The 17,168-nt window shown below is 61.5% G+C and overlaps 1 protein-coding gene across 23 annotated transcripts in view; it reads left to right on the top strand.

The window, feature by feature from the left end:
• The first annotated feature begins 5,890 nt into the window (after positions 1-5,890).
• Positions 5,891-17,168, top strand: part of CACNA1G (calcium voltage-gated channel subunit alpha1 G) — a 130,297-nt gene continuing 119,019 nt past the window's right edge. For 7 of the 23 annotated variants that reach the window (XM_068654831.1, XM_068654826.1, XM_068654828.1 and 4 more), the window contains exon 1: positions 5,902-6,532. In XM_068654831.1, coding sequence (XP_068510932.1) covers positions 6,267-6,532 — 266 coding nt within the window. In that variant the 5' untranslated portion in view covers positions 5,902-6,266. Of the gene's footprint in view, positions 6,533-17,168 lie in introns of all 23 variants that reach the window. The other 16 variants (XM_068654816.1, XM_068654821.1, XM_068654815.1 and 13 more) reach the window with 5 other exon arrangements.

The following is a 17,168-nucleotide window of genomic DNA, read 5'->3' as shown; positions in this document are numbered from 1 at the left end:
GGGGGATTTTGGCAGCGCTTCCAGCACTGCTGGGGACTGAGACTGGTGCGCTCGGGATTGCCGCTGACGGGCACCGCAGCACTCGGGGCCGTGGGGCTCAGCAGCGAGCTCCTCGTTTCCCTCTTGTCTCCTCCTGTCAGACAAGATTTGAAGATTCAATTACAGTGGGAGCTGCTGATAGAAGCGGTGCTGGCGCGCTGCTGGCTCCCAGCACCCGCGCTGCATGGGAACCAGATGAAAGGCGAGAGCAGCGCGAGGGGGTGGGGAGAGGAGGCACTGGGAACGGCGGCTCTTGATGGCTGACAAAGATCCTGGGAGGGAAAGGCAATAAACGAGGGCTTGGGGTGGCTGGGGAAGGTTTGGGAGTGTGGTACTGGAGCTGCAAACCCACATCTCCTTGGGTGCCCATCACCATCCCGTGTGTGCCCGGTGGGGCCAATTTGGGTGTCCCGATGGGCACCTGCTTGAAAGCACCACAATGCAGCCTGCCTGAATGTGCATGGTAGAGATTTTTTGCCTAAAATCTGGCCTAACAGAGCCAGATCTAACAGATCTCTGCAGCAGCAGTGACACACATGTGGCAAGGCTGGACTTCACCGTGCACAGGGCTCAGCGGTGTCACGGTGCTGCGGGATGCAGGACAAGCCCTCCGCAAAGGATGGATGCGCGCATCGGGGGGGAGCTGTCTCTGGCAAGTGGCACAGCAGAAGGCTGGATTTCAGTCAAGATTTATTTTTTTTTTCCCACCCTTTCTGAAGGCTGCCTCTTCCTTGAAAGCCGCGCTTTGTTTGTGCACGAACACTTCAGAGAGATGTGGGGACAATCTGGAGCGCCGCGGCTGCTGGTGCGCAGCACCGGGGCCTCTCAGCAGGGCACGGGGACAGCCCCGACTGAATTCACAGGGAATGCTGGAAAATATTCAATAGGGCCAACATCCAGCACGGTGCTGGGTGTGCTCAGCTCCTTGCCAGGCTCTGCAGTGGGGTCCCTGGGAGAACAGCACGTGGTCTTGGTGGAGCAGCAGGAATAACCCTCCTGGTTCTGAGCCACCTTTCCAATGCACCCGTTTGTGTCTTGGTGTCTCCATGTGGTGTTTGGGCTCTCAGCCCCAAAACTGTTGTGGGTGCAAGGATTAGTCCCTGAATTCCATATGGGGGGGCTGTTTTTGTGGGGCTGATGGCTCTTTGCTCCTTCTGAGGGTCAGAGATGAGATCTGGCCACTAAATGCCCACCCACATCCCGGGGGAGCCTTTACGGACCGATCCCCTCCCCTCCTGGTGTTTCCTGGGTGCAGTGGCAGTTGTTAAGGAAAATGAGGCTTTTTAAAGATAAAGGAGGGGGGTTGGACTGGAAAACTGGGTTCCACTCTGAATTACATTGTGGTCCCATCCGCATCCCAGTGCCGGGAGCCGGACAGAGCTCGGCTCTTGCTGTGTCGGTGCCGCAGCCCTGTCCTTGCAGGCGCAGCAGTTCCCAAACCTCAGCCCTGCTCAGGCACGGATTGATTGTGCACCAAACGGTCGAGGTGCAAACGTTGATCATGCAGGAAAGTGCTGGTCATCAGCCAAAAATAAGTGGTCCCCAGCTGGAATTGGTAATTCTGCTTCACAAACCAAGCGGATCGCGCCAGTGGTGTCCGTTCCCCCTGCGCAGTGGTTGTGCTTCGTGCCGTAGTATATTTTCCCTACTTGTCTGGCTCTTTGGTTAATAAAGATGGAGAGGAACAATAAAAATATTCATTAAAAAGGAAAAAAAATAAAAGATGGAGCCCTGCCTGTAGCCTCTAGCAGCTGGGAGAAGCAATTGCTAAATGAAACCGAGACCTCCAGGGTGGCTGCTGGTGCCCAGGGCTGGGATTTGGGGGTGGGGGGGATTTGGGAAGCCCAGAGCCCTGGGTGCCTGGTGGGGCCGTGGGATGCTGGGGGTGAAGGCCACAGCTGTGGCACCGCAGGGACGGCTGCTGCTGCGGGGCGGAGGGAGGGGGGCGAGGGAGCGGTGATGAAAAAGGGAATTAGCAATATAAGCTCTGGGAAAAAGCAGCTGTCGGGTGGGGTTATGCGGGGTTAAGCCGTTATCTCGGGCTGTATCGAACGTGGGGCTGGGCTCTCGCTGCTCCTCCCAGGTCATTAGGCGCTGTCCTGAGGAGTGAATGTGCCGAAACCCTCAGGCTGGGGGCTCTTGGCGTGGGCGCTGATGGATGGGAGCTCCACGGGGAGGCTGCGATGGATGGAGCCGGGGCTGGGAGGAGCAGGGGAGAGACCCCGTGGGGACCTGGGGCTGTGTGGGGACAGGCTCGGTGGGATGGGAGAAGGGCAGGAGAGGCAGGCAGGGTGCTCTGTGCTGTCCCCATGCCGTTGTCACACCAGCTGAGATGCAGCAAGTGGCATTTCTCATGGGGTTATCACTGATGGGATGGCCCCGTGGCACGCGGTGTGTCCATGCTGGCACAGGGGCTTGGGGGCAGCCGTCGGAGCACTCCAGCAACACCCCGTGTCTGAGAGCTGCTGCTGGGAGCCCTGCCCTGCCCCAGCCCGTGGCACCAAGGCGAGACGCGTGTTTCCTCCCCGCTTCCGAGGCGTGAGAAGAGCTCTGTGCCTCGCTGCGATTTATCGCCCGGCCCCGAGCCAGACGCCTGGATGGCTTCAATCTGCAGCTCCCGGAGCTGATGGAAATATCCCCCCGTCACATTAACATCACCCACAGCTACCGCAGCTGCGTGTCAGCAGCGGAGCAGCCAGCGACCTGCTCCCACGGGGCTGGAGCCCCCAGGTTGGGGCTGGCTCCATCGCACCCCCCCCTCCTCCTCCTTCAGGGGCTGGCTCCGAGCCCCCCTCACCGCACCACAGACGCCTTGGGTGAGCACCCACCCACCTCCAGCTCCCCCCCCAGATGCTTGTGATGCCTTTCCTAGAAGTACCAGCGAAATGCAGTGTGTTTATTTGTGCTGAAAAAACATGGAAATGGCAGTGGGAGCACAGCAGGATGGCCAGGCTGATGGTGAGGCTGCTGCCTCCCTTCCCTCCTTGGGCATCGGGGGCAGAGCGGGGTGCTCAACCCCTGTCCCTGTGGTGCTCTGTGTAATTCAGGGGGCATTGTGTTAGCTCCCGAGCTGTCGGAGGTATGGCTGGTGTTGGGGTGTGATTTGCAGCCCCTCCAAAGCCACCCAGCCCTAAACCTCCTGCTGCCGCCCGCCCTGTCCCCGCCTCACCCCCATCCCTCTCCCCTGTGCTATCTTCGGTCTAATTAGGAGGCCAGGGCGGCGCGTGTGAGGCGAATGTGACCTCATTAGTTTCTTAGGCTGTATTGAAACTTCTTCTCATTTACATCCCAAATCCCTGAGCGCACATCTCTGCTCTCCGGGGTGGCTGCTGCTGCTTTCCAACCCTTCTGGCAGGGCTCTGGGCCGCAGCCGCGTGCCCTCTCCCTGATCGCCTGCTCCACTTCTGCCTCCAAGCCGAGCCCCTCGTGGGTTTGGGGGGGGCAAATTCCTGCTTCAAAGTGAGGGGGGGGGGAGAAAGGCTCCTGGGGGTGATGCCCTGTGCTGGGGCACTACCCTGTACCCATGGGGATGGGGTGTGGGGAGAGCAGCCAGCACCCCTGCCCTTCAGCGCCTCCGTTTGCTGCAGCACGGGGATGCCCAAATCCCCCTGGCTTCATCCTCCTGACGTTCAGAGGCTTCCTTTCAAGCTCTGAGGATGCACAGCCCCGTGGAGCCTTTCTTTTTCCATCCTAGCTGGAAGGAGAGCGCGCTCTTTGCAACGGGAAAGTTTGCGTGGGCTCTCCTGTGTGCTGCTGGATCCCTTTATAGGGCAGGTACCTCCGAAAGCAAGATGTTTCCAGCTCTCGCAACGAGCATAATTCTTGAAAACGTACGCAATAAACAAAACGAGCCAAATGTAATTAAAATGGAGACAGCATATAATCTGGTAACCCACTTAGAGGCTCAAAGCTTCGGCTTTTTTTAAAAAAAAATGTTTGCTCCCAATCCATTTAAATAAACAGAACGCCACACAAAGGCTCTCTGTACATTATCAGGACACAAAGAGGAGCGGATCAAAAGCAGCTGTGGCCGGGCTGTACATATGTAGCGAGGAAATTGCTTGATCTCACGTTGCACCTTGCACATGCAAATGCGTCTGCGCCCCTCGCTGTGCGCCGCAGCCCAGCTGCTGCTGCTCCCCCCCCTGTGCTCTGCGAGGGGTGGCGGCAGGACCCCCGCTGGGCTCCCCCCTGCTGTCCCCCCCCCCCTTGTAGTGCTGGGAAATGGGTACGGCGAGGTGGGACCCGTGGGTGGCCCCGTGTCAGCCCTTGTGCCTGGTTAGGGTGCGGTGGGACCCATGGGTTGCCCTATGTCACCCTCTGTGCCCATGTAGGGTGCACTGGGATATCCCTCTGCGTGGTCTGGGGGGGTCCTGGGGTGCGATTGATGCTTCCCTACAGCACGAGGATGTGCTGGGGGTGCTCTGTGGTGTCTGCGTGTCCTGGCTGCTGTGGTAGGTGTGGGGAGAGGCCAAAGCTGGCTGAGCTGCGCCCTCGCCATGGGTGCGCACAGCAGTGTCTGGAGGGGTGAACTCAGAAACTCAGGAGATCGATGGGAATCCTCTTCCTTACTGCCTGTGCCACGGGTTCTCTGCTTGGCCGGTGTCACACAGGCCGTGTGCTGCCACATTGCGTCCCCCCAGGCTTGCTGGGGACCATCCTGGTGCTGTGGGGTTTCCACCTCCCCTCCCCAAACGCCGTCTGGCGGTTCCGCAGCACAGCCTGGCTGTGTTTGTTGGCCCTTGAAGTTTTGCCAACCAACGTGGTTTGTCTCGGGCCGGACAGCAGGGGCTGTGAATCCAGGACCAAGCACGCTCCTAGGCCAGCAGAAGGCATTTGGGGTCAGGCGAGCATCTTCCCCTCGCTCTTTGGGGTGGCTGGGGCTCACCGGGGGGTGCTCGTGGTGGCGCGATGTGGGGCGAGGTGGCGGTGGGGAGGGCGAGAAAGCTCTCCTTGAACTTTCCACCTATTTCCAGGTATCTTCAGCTTTAGGAACCGGAGCCTGGGCTCAGCCCGGGGGGGTGATTTCTCACCCCCACCCTCACCGATACCTCTCCCCGGGGGCTGCTCCAGGCTCGGTGCCCGCCGTCGGGGCCGGCTCCCGCAGCGGGCGGCGTCGCACCGGCAGAGGGAGCTCCGGGAGCGTCCTCCGAGCGGGGGGACCGGGGGCGGCGGGGCTGGACCCCCCCCCTCCCCCGGGCCGGAGCTGGGGGCTGTGCCCGTCGGGGGTGGCTCTGCCCCGGAGCTGGGGGTCCCTGCTGCTCTTTGGGGGGGGTCTGAGGGAGCGGGGCTGGGTGTGGGGCGGTGCTGGTGGGGGCACAGCGCCGGCAGCGCCCCCCCCCCCCCCTTCCCGTGGCCATCCCGGCGGTGACGGGCACGGCGGTGACCCCCCCCATCGCCCCCCCGGGGGCTACAAACCGTGTGTGCCTCGCACCGGGGGGGGGCAGCCCCCGCTGCCGGCAGCCCCACGGCCTCCAGCACGAGGGTCCCGGCCTCCCACGGTGGTGCTGGGGGGGGGCAGGACCCTCATTATCCCCCCCCCCCCCCCCCCCAGCGCGCCCTGTGCGCCCCGTCCAGCCGCGCCGGGGAGGGATGGAGATGGTAAAGGGGGGGGGGGGGCGCTGCCCGTCCAGCTGTGCAGCCCTGATTGACGGCCTCGGCGTCCAATGGGGGGGCTCGGAGGGGCCGGGGGGGGGCCTCCATTGGCTGGGGGGGGGAGGAGGAGCCGGGACTTGAAGTTGGAGTGAGGGCTCCAGCGGTGCCCAGCGCTCCGCTCGCCGCCCGCCCGAGCATCCTCGGCGGCTGCACCCCCCCGGGGGGCCGCTGGTGGGGGCGCGGGGGGGGGGGGCGCCGGAGCCCTTAGGGAGCCTCCCCCGGGGGCCCAACCCCGGCTGCTGGAAGGGGAGAAGGGGAAAAGGAGAAGGAGGAGGAGGAGGTGGTGGTGGTGGAGGGAGGGGGGGGGGCAGAGCTCGCCGCCTCCCCTCCCGCGGCTCGGGCCCCCCCGGAGGCACGGCGAGGAGGAGCTACGGAGCCCGCAGCCGGCAGGGCAGGGCGAGGGGGGCCCGGCCCCGGCTCCCCCAGCCATGCAGCCCCGGAGCTGAAGCCCCCCGGCCCCGGCGCGATGGGCTCCCCCCTTTAGGTTTCCTCCCCATCCCCGGCTTTCCCCGGCTCCCCCCCCCCCCCCAACCCCCCCCCACCCTCCCCCGGGGGGGGGTCGCGGCCGGAGGATGGACGAGGCTGGAGAGCGAGCGGCCACCGAGGACCCGGAGCCGGGCAAAAGCAAGACTTTCATCCGTCTCAACGACCTGTCCGGGGCCGGGGGGCGGCAGGGGCAGGGGGCTGGGGTCGGGGAAGGGGCCGGGGGGGGCGGCAGCGGCGGCGGCGGCTCGGAGGCGGAGGCGCTGCCCTACCCGGCTCTGGCCCCCGTCGTCTTCTTCTACCTGAGCCAGGAGAGCCGGCCCCGGAGCTGGTGCCTCCGCCTGGTCTGTAACCCGTATCCTTTGCAGGTGCCGGCGGCGAGGTAAGCCAGCACCCCCCCCCCCACCCCTTCCCTTTTTTGCCCCCCCCCCCCCTCCCTCGGCTGGGATTTTTAGGAGGGGATGGAGCCGGCTCGCCCCCCCCCCCACCCCGGTGCCCTCTCGGGAAGTTTGCTGGGTTGTTGCAGGGGGTGCATCTCGCCCCGTCCCACTTGGGGGGGTCCCCTCCGCTGTGCCCCCCCCCCCCCAAATCCCCGAGCTCCCCCGGGAATGGGGAACGGGCCCCCTCCTCCTGCTCCTCTCCTGCTCTCCCCGGCACGCCGAGGGACCCCAAACCCCATCGTCCCCCCCCCTTTGCAGAACCCCCCCTTCCTCCCTGACCCCGTTTCTCACCCGTTTTAGGCTACCCGCTCCCTTCCCTGGGGGTTTTAATGAAGCCGGGGGGGGGAGGCGGTGGTGCAGGGGGGATGGAGAGGGGCTGGGTCGCTGCTCGCTTACGGGGTCCCTAAATAATTCACGGTGTGTGGGGCCGGCTGGAGGGCCCGCTCTCCCCAAACCCTCCCGGGCTGCCGTGGCCCAGGGGCTGCTCCTGGCTCGGTGGGGTCCGGGCAAAAGGTGGGGGGAGCGGGGTCCCATGGGGTGCCCGTCGGCCGGGTCCCGGGGTGAGCCGTGCCCCCACACAAGCTCCTGGTCCCCTCCAAACTCCCCGTCTGCTCTGCACAGGTTCCGTGTCCGAGCTGCTTTAGTCAAGTTTTAAGCTTTCAAAAGAGAAGGGGGGGGGGGGGGGGAAGACAATAGGAAAGCCACTTCTTGCTGCAGTCTCGGTGCCTTGAAAGCCTCCCTTGGAGTTGAGTCGCGCCCAGCGCACGGCTCCTCGCCTCGCGCGTGGTTTGCCAGCCCCGAACTCCAGCTCCGGCGTGTGATCTGCAGGAAGAAAAATCCCACAGGGGGATAAAAGGAGGCGATGTGGCTTCCAGCAGGGGATGGTGCCCGCCAGCTGCCCGTGTCCGGGGTGAGCGGGACCTTCCCGGGGCCGTGCAAAAACCAGCGCCGAGCACGGGCGGGCAGAAACCCCACATCTGGAGTGGGAGAGGCTGTGCGGCAGCAGGGAGGACATGTTACACGGCACCGAGGGCCAGCACGAGCTGGGCGAGAGCTCCCAGCTCACACAAACCGGGAGTAAATCCGTCGGGGCTGAGGTCGCTGTGCCCGGGCGAGGGGCTGCGGGAGCTGTGGGTATTGTTTTAGTTAAGCTTCGGCAGTAATTCATCCGATAAGCAGTCTGCCTCCTTTCCTAAAATGTCCCCCAGGAGGGGAAGAAAAGCAGGATTTCTCTTCCCAGTCATGAATGCTCCCTGCGGTTCCCCCCAGACCTCTCTCGCACCAGCCAAGCAAGCCGGGGCTGCGTTTATTTCAGCATCTTAGGAAATCTCCAAACTTTGTGGAGCGTTCTGTTTTGGGGAGGAATATGAACTGCGAGTCCGGGTGCTCTCCTTCGGTGGATAATGCAATTTATGACAGCTGATTTATGGATGTTTTTTTTCAACCCCCTGCCTCTCCCCGGTGGTGTTGTTTTGAAGCAGGTGTCGACACCTGAATGTTTTCAGCTGGTTTGGGTGAAATCCCCTCCACCCCGCTCCCTCCAGCAATGGCTTAAAATGCCTCTTGTCCTATGAGCGGGTTTGCTTTCATCCCTGGGAGAGGAGCGTTACCGGCAAAGCCTCCCCTGGGCACCTGCACACCCTGCTGTGCGCAGGGCTGAGCGCTGGGCACAGCCCCGGGGGCTGCGTTTTCCTCCTCTCCTGCTTCCAACGGGGAAATCAAACTGCTGGGAGCCCTGGGAGCGATGCCGCAGGGCTGCGGGTCGGGTGGCTGTGAGCTGCTGGGTGTTTTCTGGGCCGCTGACCCACAGCTGGGGGAGCTTATTTAGGAAAAGCAAAGAAAAAGTGGTCTTTAACCAGGTTAACCAGAGCGGTGCTGCTCGTGGGTTTGGCTCTCCGCAGCCCTTTGCTTTTTTAGATGTTACACTTTTATCTTGCTTATCGTGGTGGGCCAGAAAAGTGAAAAAGTGACTCTTCCTGCGCTGTAATCTCCTAGGAATCGTGCCCTGGTGCCACAAACCTATAATCGCCTCCTCGGAAAGTCCTTGCTGCCACCAGCTGCTTGGGGAGGAGTGACAGTGCCCGGCCACGTGGCTGGCAGGAGCCCTCCCTGCCCGCTGCCTCTGGCAGCCGATGGAGGGGCTCTCGGGGGCTCCTTCCATGCCCTCATCTTGTTTTTGCCTCTCCCTAGGTGAGGCTGTGTGGATATCCACCTCCTGCCTGCTCCCCAATGTCCCCCTGCCCTCCGTGGCGGTCCCTGCGGGCAGGATGGGTGCTGCGGGTGTTGTAGGGGGTGCTGGAGCTGCTGCTGCACCCAGAGCCCTCTCGCTGCCCCAGCAAGGCCAGCTGGTGTCCCCGGGGCTGGCGGTGTCCCCGGGGCTTGTCACATCCCCGTGCCGCTGGGATGCTGCTCTCCATCCCTGCAGGCAGGTTGTGTGACCGTGATGGCCAAGGCAGGGCGAAGGTTGACGGGCTGGGTGTCAGCAGGGATGCCAGGTCCTGCCGGGATGATTTGTGAGGCTCTTCTACCCTGTTCCAGCTCCAAGCATCCTCTGTTTGAGGCTGTTCCTCCCTTGGTCTGGAGCGGGGATGGGGGAACCAGTGCCGGGCTCTCGTTCTGCTCCCTCAGGGCTAGAAAGTGGTCGCGGAGTTTGTCCTGATCCAGAAACTGAATGCTCCAGGGCCTGAAACGTTGGGTTTTTAACCTTAAAACTCTCAGCCTTGCAAAGCTCTCCTTCCCCTCCACCCCATTGTGGTTTTTGAAGGAAAACCTGGTTGGGGCCAGGCCCCCAAAGGGGAGGGAGGTGATGGGACGTGCTGCGGGGTCACCGAGCTGGGGCTGGGGGCATCAGGGCTGGGGAAGGCTGGGCTGGTGGGCAGGGAGGAACGGGGGTCCCCGGGGGGGAAGGAGGAGGGAAGCTGGTTCTGCTCGACTTTCCCTTATAGGATAAAAGCACCACGAAGGCTGGGAGGATGAAAGGCTGCAGCAGGGGCTGTGCCAGCCTGCTCCTCTGATCAGAGGCAAGAAACGAGGCTAGGGCTCGAGAGCTGCGCGGTGATTGAAGAGCAGGGCTGGAGGAAGCGGGGAGGATGCTGCTGCGTGGCGTCAAGAGCTCTGAATAGGAAAATAACAGCGTTACTGGAGGGCCTGGGATGTTGGTGCTCCAACCTGCCTCTCCCCGGTGGCTGCGCACGGAGCGGTTTGGCTGTACCGAGCTGCTGCCCCACAGGATGCCTGGCACGGCCCCGTCTCATCCTCCTGGGGCAGAGCTCACGGCCTCTGGACCTTAGGTTTTAAATTTATTTTATGGCTGAGGGCTGTGTGGGGCCGGCTGGGGCTGCTCCATGCCCGTGTCTGTGTGTCCCATGTGCCGGAGCGTGGTGGGACGGGGCGCGAGCCCATCGAGCTCTGCTGGGGTTTGGGCTTCCCCAGCTGGGTGTGCTCCGTGCCGTGGGGGCACACGAGGTCCTCGTCCCCTCCTCGGGCTGGGTGCTGCTGCTCGAAGGGCTCAGCTGTAGCACGCTTAAAAATGGTTGATTTTTTTTTTTATCCAAAGGGTGTGTTTCGAGGGGGGAGCGTGTTAGTGCTCTTTGATGGTAGGTTTGTGAAGCAGCTCACTTCTGGGTGCAGTGAACTGAGGTGCTTTGCTTTGGGAGGTTGAAACTGAAAGATTTCTTTTTTTTTGTTTGTTTTAAAAACCCACCAAGGAGGAATTCAGTGGCTTCACCCGCCCCGTGCTCAGTCCTGGTGCTCGCTTCTCTCCTCTCCTGCAGCCACCAGGTCACCGGTGAGCGCCTCCTGCTGAGGGGGGATGCAGAAGCCCCATTCCCTGCAGCTCACAGGGAACTGGAGGCTGGGGGGGGAGGCTGGGGGGGTCCTCACGTCCCCTCCCTGCCCGTGGGGACAAGGGGAACTGGGATGGGGCACGGCTGGGGATGTGCTGCTCTGCCTCCCATGCAGCGATATCAGGAGAAAAAGCAGGACTCACTGCCTTCTAGCAAGGGCAGCACGAGCGTGGTGTCTTTTTTTTTTTTTTTCCTTTTTTTTTTCCCCATTTATTCCTCCTTTCCCAAGGGACAAATAACTCTGAAGCCTCTTCCCCGCCGCTCGGAGCCCTGCGGGAGCGAATTTGGGCTCGGTGTGGCGGCCGGCAGCCCCCTCACTGCTGCCTCCCGAGCAAAGCCAGGAGCTGCTTGATCCTAATCTCGGTACCACACCGACCCCAATCCTAACACACCGATCCCAATCTTAACACACCGATCCCAATCCTCCTGCCCCGCATCCATCCAGCTCCGGGAGCTCCCCCCCGTTGGCTGCTCCGCGGGTGTGTTTTCGAAGGGAGATTCTCTTCGGCGAATTCCCTCTCCCAAGGCTGTTGTGTCACATCTGGAAGTTTGTGTAGGAGTTTATCCAAGCGCTGGAGCACGGGGCAGCTTTTTCTCATTTAAAAATCATAGGCTGGCATTTTGAGCCGGGCTGGGGGGGGGGAGGGAGGAGGAGGGCTGAGGGAGCTGTCTGCCAAAAAGGAGACTGGAGCAGAGGAATTGTAATGACTTCCAGAAGTTTTTCTTTTCTTTTCTTCCTTTCTTTCTCTCCCTCCCTCCCTCTCGGCGCGCAGACAAAGGGCTGAGCCCATGCTGGTTATGTCATCCCAGCCCGGGGACCCGGCTTCCCCGGGGGGGACCGGGGGCTGCCACGGCTCTGAGCCCCCCTGGCAGGAAATCCACGAGGACGATTCCTACAAGGAGATGCCCCCAGCCTGCTTTTAATTTGGGGAGGGGGCGGCTCACCCCAGCCTCCTGCATCTCCTGGGGCTTGGACCCCTGGGGCCAGACCCCCCTGGGCACCTCTCATCGCCAGTGCTCCCCCCCCCCCCCCCGTGCCGGTGGCACCCCTCGGCCGCTCGCTGCCCTCGAGTCCATCCTTTTGTGCTCCCCCCCCCCCTGGTTCGGTAGCACTGGGTGGTGTTGGAGTCGCTCAAGAAATGCCCAGGATTTTATGATGCATACAAAATTTTCTGCTTTCTTCTCCCCCCCCCCCCCCACGCCGCGCACCCCCTGCAGATGTTTTGGCACCGGGCTGAAAAAATGCCTCTCTCCCTTTTCTCCTTTAAACTCTTCGCTATTTTTTTTTTTTTATTTCCTCGCAGAAAAGATCAGGCTTTTCTTTGCCTGGGCTTCTCAAACCCGGGTCTCTCTTAGCCCTGCATTTTTGCTGTATTTTGCTGGGAGGGAGAGAGAAAAAACCTCTGGCCCAAAGGAGCCCCCACGCTGGCTTTGTGCGCGGATCCCGCAGTCGCTTTCCCTGGGCAGCCTCAGCCCCCGTCCCGTGCACGGAGACCCGGGGAAGGAGCATCCACAGCCGGGCTGGGAGGGCTTTGAAGCCTTGCTGTGGTTTGGAGGGCTTGAAATTTTCTAGTTAATTAGGAGGCCTGAGTGTTTCTGGGTTTGTTCCGGGGCCAGAGCGTGGCTTTTTCTTCCCCTGGCGGAGGCTGCGGAGCGCCTTGGCTTTCCGCTGAGCGACCTAGATGGGGAATTTTTTTTTTTTTTTTTCCCTTTGGTTGGTGATGCACGCGGAGGTTTCCCCCAACCTGGCTTGGCTGCGCTCGCGAGCCTCGGCCTCTCAGCCAGGAATCCGGCCTGGCGCGAAGAAAAATAATAATAAAAAAAAAAAAAAAGAGAGAGAGGAGGAAATTCTCATGGTTTTATATAACCGAGTGAGTAACAATTGATCGTGCTTTGGGATGCTTTCACATCTGCTTCCTACCAAAGCCTCGGCAAAGAGGCTTTGAGCGGATGGAAAAAAAAAAAAAGCACATTTTTCACCCTGACTGTTTGGCCGAGAGAAAGTTTCGGGCTCGCTCTCTGCCCGCGGTGGCATGGTGCTGGTCGCTGCCCCAGCACGAGCGGGGCTGTGGGGACACCCACATGTGGGGACGCTGCCACCGAACGTCCCGGGGGCACCCTGCAGCCACAAGTGGACGGGGCTCGGCTTGGCCCCGGCGTCTGGAGCGTGGTTTTGTTGGAATTTTTCATGCGCCTCCCAGGAGGAAGGGCTGGGGGTGGGTTTGGGGGTGCATCCGTTGCTCTCGCCCTCGTTGGAAGAGTATCCAAGGAATGTGGGGTGTCCTCCTGGGGGGCAGCACAAAACCAAACCCAAATGCTGAAGCCCATCGGGCAGGTGATGGGAGGGAGCTGGGAACTTGGCAGGGACGAGCTCAGAAAGCAAAGGGGATTGATTTGCTGTAATCCACGCTCCAGCCCCACGCTCGCAGGGTTCCGGTAGCAAAGCAGCCTTAGACTTCGCTCTCATTTGGGTCTCTTCCAAGAGATTTTCCCCCGGCGCATCCTCTGAACCTGCCTCGGGATGCTCCTGATGAGTGTTTGGGGCTGGAGGGGGCTTCACCCACCCGCCCATCCCTGCGCTTTGTGCCGCCCCCCGGGATTTTCTGGGCTTCAGAACCGACACAGGCCGGGTTTGGAACTTCTCCTGCCTGGCACTGACGGTCTCCAAGGGGCTGGCGGCCACAGCAGCAGCCCAAGGCAGAGCCCTCCCCTGCCCAGATGGCGGATAGGACTTGTTAATGATTTGTTAATTCAATTAGGAAGCGATCGTTAACCCCTTGCGAGGACACAGCTCCCTTCTGCAGGGCAGGGTTCGCCCCCACGCCTGCGACTCCCGGTGCCAAAACATTTATTTGGCGTGAAGCTGACAGCCACGCTATGCGAGCCGAGATGTTAATCGGGAACGGGGCTCGTTGGCAGCACTGGGCTGAGACCGGGCTCCTGGGGGGGAGCATTTTGGCTCCCTCCCCACCCCAGGGGCCGTAGGAAGCAAATGTTCCCTCTGCTGAGCCCTGAGCGAGGCTTTGAAACGCATTGGATGCGCTGTGCTGTAACCAGCCTCCCCTCCAGCCTTACCCAGTGACAGCCTGAAAAACCCAGGTCTGGTCGGGCTGGCGGCACCTGGCTCGGTGGTACAGGTGTAGGGTGCCTTGGTTTTGGGGGTGTCTTGAATTTTGGGAGCCTTCCTCTCCCGGCAGGCTGCCTGCAGCAACGCTACCTTAACTGGAGAGGAGAGAGAGCCCGGTAAGGATGATGAATTGCGGGGCCCTCGTGCTCCGCTGAATTAATGCTTATTTGGGCAGGCAGGGAGGAGAGGAATTAAATTAATATCTGACTTGTAACTGCTACTGTATGTGCTTATTGACTTATCTGGCTTTGGAGGAGCATAAATACGTCTCAGGATATGCCCCCGAGACCGCAATCTGCCGGGGTCACGGCGCAGGTCTGTCTCTGATGCTCCTTTAGAGACTCGCCGTGACTTCTGGGGTCACGGCTCCTAATTCCTCTGACAGAGGACCCGGCCGCTCGCAGATGTGAACGTGTTTGTGCTGCACTGCGAGCCAATGTCATAAATCTTGAGGGCCTGCGCCTCGCATAAATCGCGTTTCTGTCTGACCCCACCGACTGCTCGGGGCTGGGGGCGGCTCAGGCTCGGGGGAGCGAGCGGGGTGGGCGAAGCCCCTCGGTGCTGGGACTGCCTGGATTAGAGCTGCAGCCCCTTTCCTCGTGCTTCCAGCCATTCCCCGAGCTTTTGCCTGCTTTGGGCAGTTGTTGGTGGGCTGGGGATGCCTCAGTGAGGCAGGCTGGGGGTCTCAGACAGCCCTGCTGCCCTTCCCAAGGGGGCACAAACCCACGGATCTGTGCAGAGGAGCAAAAGCTTCCCTGGTTCAGGTGTCCCAGGGGGTGTAACGCCAAACCCTGTTGTGCTGTGGGTGCTGGGGTGGGCACTGCTGCCCCCTCCCCCTGTGCACAAGGAAGGGGAAGGGACATTTCCTTCTCCCAGCTTCTCGCCCCGTCCTGCAGGGACACGTCCCTTTGGAAACCTCCCCCTCTGGCTGGCCTGGGGGAATCCTGCCCGGCACCAGGCTGGAAACCAGCTGAGGAGCCCAGCACCAGCGTGGGCACCCGTGGCAGGGGTGGGGACGCTGCCCTCCCTTGTCTCGGTAACTGGGATTTGTCTCCTCCAGCAGCGGACGTTCAAACCTCGCAGTTGGGCTCTGGGCTTGGCTTTTTGCTGTGTTTTGTTCTCTCCTTTCTCGCAGCCCCGTGGAGCTGGGTTGTCTCCCTTCCAGGAGCTCCGGAGGGCTGGGCAGGTCGTGGTCAAGCTGCAAATCCGGCCGCGAATCCCCTTTGTGACAAAAAGGATGCTCTGAAAACGCCGCTCTGCACCTCCTCCCCTCCCCAAACCCCTCCTTTTACCTTCCCCACACCTCCACTTCCCACCTCGCAGTTTTACTATTGCCTTGGTTTCCCATCGGGGGCAGGCTGCGGGTTGGTGTGTGTGTGTGTGTGATGAATCTATTCAAGGAGTTGTGATCTCTGCGTTTCATTTTGCAGTTCAGCTGGAAAGATCTCGTTTCCAAATACACCCACACACAGGCACGGCGAGAGAAAGCAGGCGAGGGAGCTGCTCAGGGGGATGGGGCGGCCGTGGAGAGAGCGCCAAGGAGGGGACCGGGGCGGGCAGGGCTCGGTGCCAGGCATGGAGCAGCCCCGAGGCTTTCCCTGAGCTCGGTGAATCCTATCCGGAGTGATTTTTGTAGGCTTTATTTAGGGACAGGAGGTGCTACCCTGCGCCCCGAGGCTGCATCTTGAGGTGATGCACGTGCTGGGCTGTGCCCGTGGGTGGCCGGCTGCCCTGCTGGGGTCATCCAGAGAGAGGGGTCCTGGGGGCAAAGGTCTTGCTCTGGGTGTGGAGAGCCAAAACTGTGCCTAGGATTGGCCTGGGGAGCCGGGGAAGGGAATGGGACACCGCAGTGTGAAGGCATGGGAGTGTGTGCGTACCCGCTGTGTGCTGAGCAGGGCACGGCAGCGTGCAATAAATGCAGAGGTACAGAGAGGAGTTGTGAAATTCCTCTTCCAGTGACCTTCAGGCCCAAGCCACCTCACTCCCAAAGCTCATCAGGTGCTGCAGGAACCCGGCTGTAGGTCCCCGTCTGCGCCCCCTGCCCAGCACCATCCTGCCCAGCCCAGGTCCTGCCTCTGGCTCTGGGCCACATGGGGAGCTGCTGGCGGGGTGGGCGCATCCAAGGGGGGTTGGGATTAGCAGAAAGCACCAGGATCTTCGTGCTGGTGGCACCTCAGTGTGCACAAAATAGGGTCCCTGTGTCCCCCCTACCCTTGGGTCTGTGTCCAGCAGGGCCGGTGGCAGCGGCCACCCCGTGCTCGTGCACCGTGCTCGGCCCCCGCGCGCCGCATCCTCCTGCCGAGGCTTCTGCGTGATTTTTTCCATCCGTCCGAGGCGGCTGAGCTCATACAACAATATTCCCCGAGCCAACACTGCTCCTTTTTGAAGTCCCTTGTTTTGGTATCCCTCAGGCTTCACCTTCCCAGCCCCGAAACACAACACCCCCTCGGCACCGCCGCCTTCCCCTCGGCACCACGGCTCTGCTCGTCCCCTGCGCCTTGCGGGGGCCACCCTGCGAAACCACCGCCCTGTCCCCGAGGGGGTCACTGCATCCACCACAAATTTTAAGTGGAAATGGGGATGCTCCGGGCCCTGCAGCCTGCGGTGTTTGTCTTAGCCGGGTGCCGGGGATGCCAGGGCAGTGAGTTATCCCACTCTGCGGTCAGGGTGGAAGCCAGGGCAGGAGGGAGCGGGGAGGATGTGGCAGCGAGGAGCGATGGCGAGGCGCTCCCAGCCAGCGCTCGTGGCCAAGAATTGGGTTTTGCTGGGGTTTCGCTCCGTTATTTGTATTTATTTTATTTTTTGTTGTCGCTGGCTGAGAGGTGAAGCCTGTGGGATAAGCAGCGGAGGTTCCGGGAAATATTTCGCCTCGCTCGTGGTGCTGGGTTTTGTGTTGCTCTGGCAGCGGATGAAGGCGGCAGAGCGCAGGCAGCTTGGCGCAGGGCTCTTGTTCCCCAGCTCCGCCCGGCCACGAGCGGCGAGAGAAAACCCCAGCGAGCCGCCTGCCTCTCCGGGGCCCGTTTGAACTTTTCTCCCTCTTTTTTTTTCCCCCTTTTTCTTTGAGCCAGGACCTTCCTGAGGGGCTGGCATCCCCAGGCAGAGCGCACATCTATGGTGGTGTGCTGCCAGCCCTCTCTGGGCTGGGGCTTTTCTGGGATTTGCCTTTCCCCCTGATTTTCTTCCCATGGCTTTCGCCCCTCAGGCTCTTGTGCTCGCCGCTGGGCACGGGGCAACTGTGGCTGAAGGCAGAAACTGTTGAGGCGAGGATGCGAGCTGCTGCTCATGGCCTCCTGTGTGTTCTCTCCGATTAAAATCTTAAATTCTGCCATTTTTGACAAGATTTGGGTTTTCCGCGCTGAGCCGCAGAGTCTCTATGGCAACAGCTAGAGGCAACTTCCCTCCCCAGCCCGTCTGATTTTGCAGAGGGGGAGAGGACGGGTGCGGGCACGTGCCCGAGAACTGTTTGAACCCCCAGCATGTGGGGCAGGGAGCAGAACAGGGGCACTCGGTCACAGGGAGATGCAGAATTGCATCAAGCAGGGGACTGCAGCGAGCTCTGCCCCCCCTGCCCCTCGTGTG

This window comes from Anas acuta, chromosome 18, assembly GCF_963932015.1.
Source record: "Anas acuta chromosome 18, bAnaAcu1.1, whole genome shotgun sequence".
Taxonomy (NCBI): domain Eukaryota; kingdom Metazoa; phylum Chordata; class Aves; order Anseriformes; family Anatidae; genus Anas; species Anas acuta.
The sequence above is the reverse complement of the archived record's forward strand: the minus strand, read 5'-3'. Positions and strand labels throughout refer to the sequence as shown.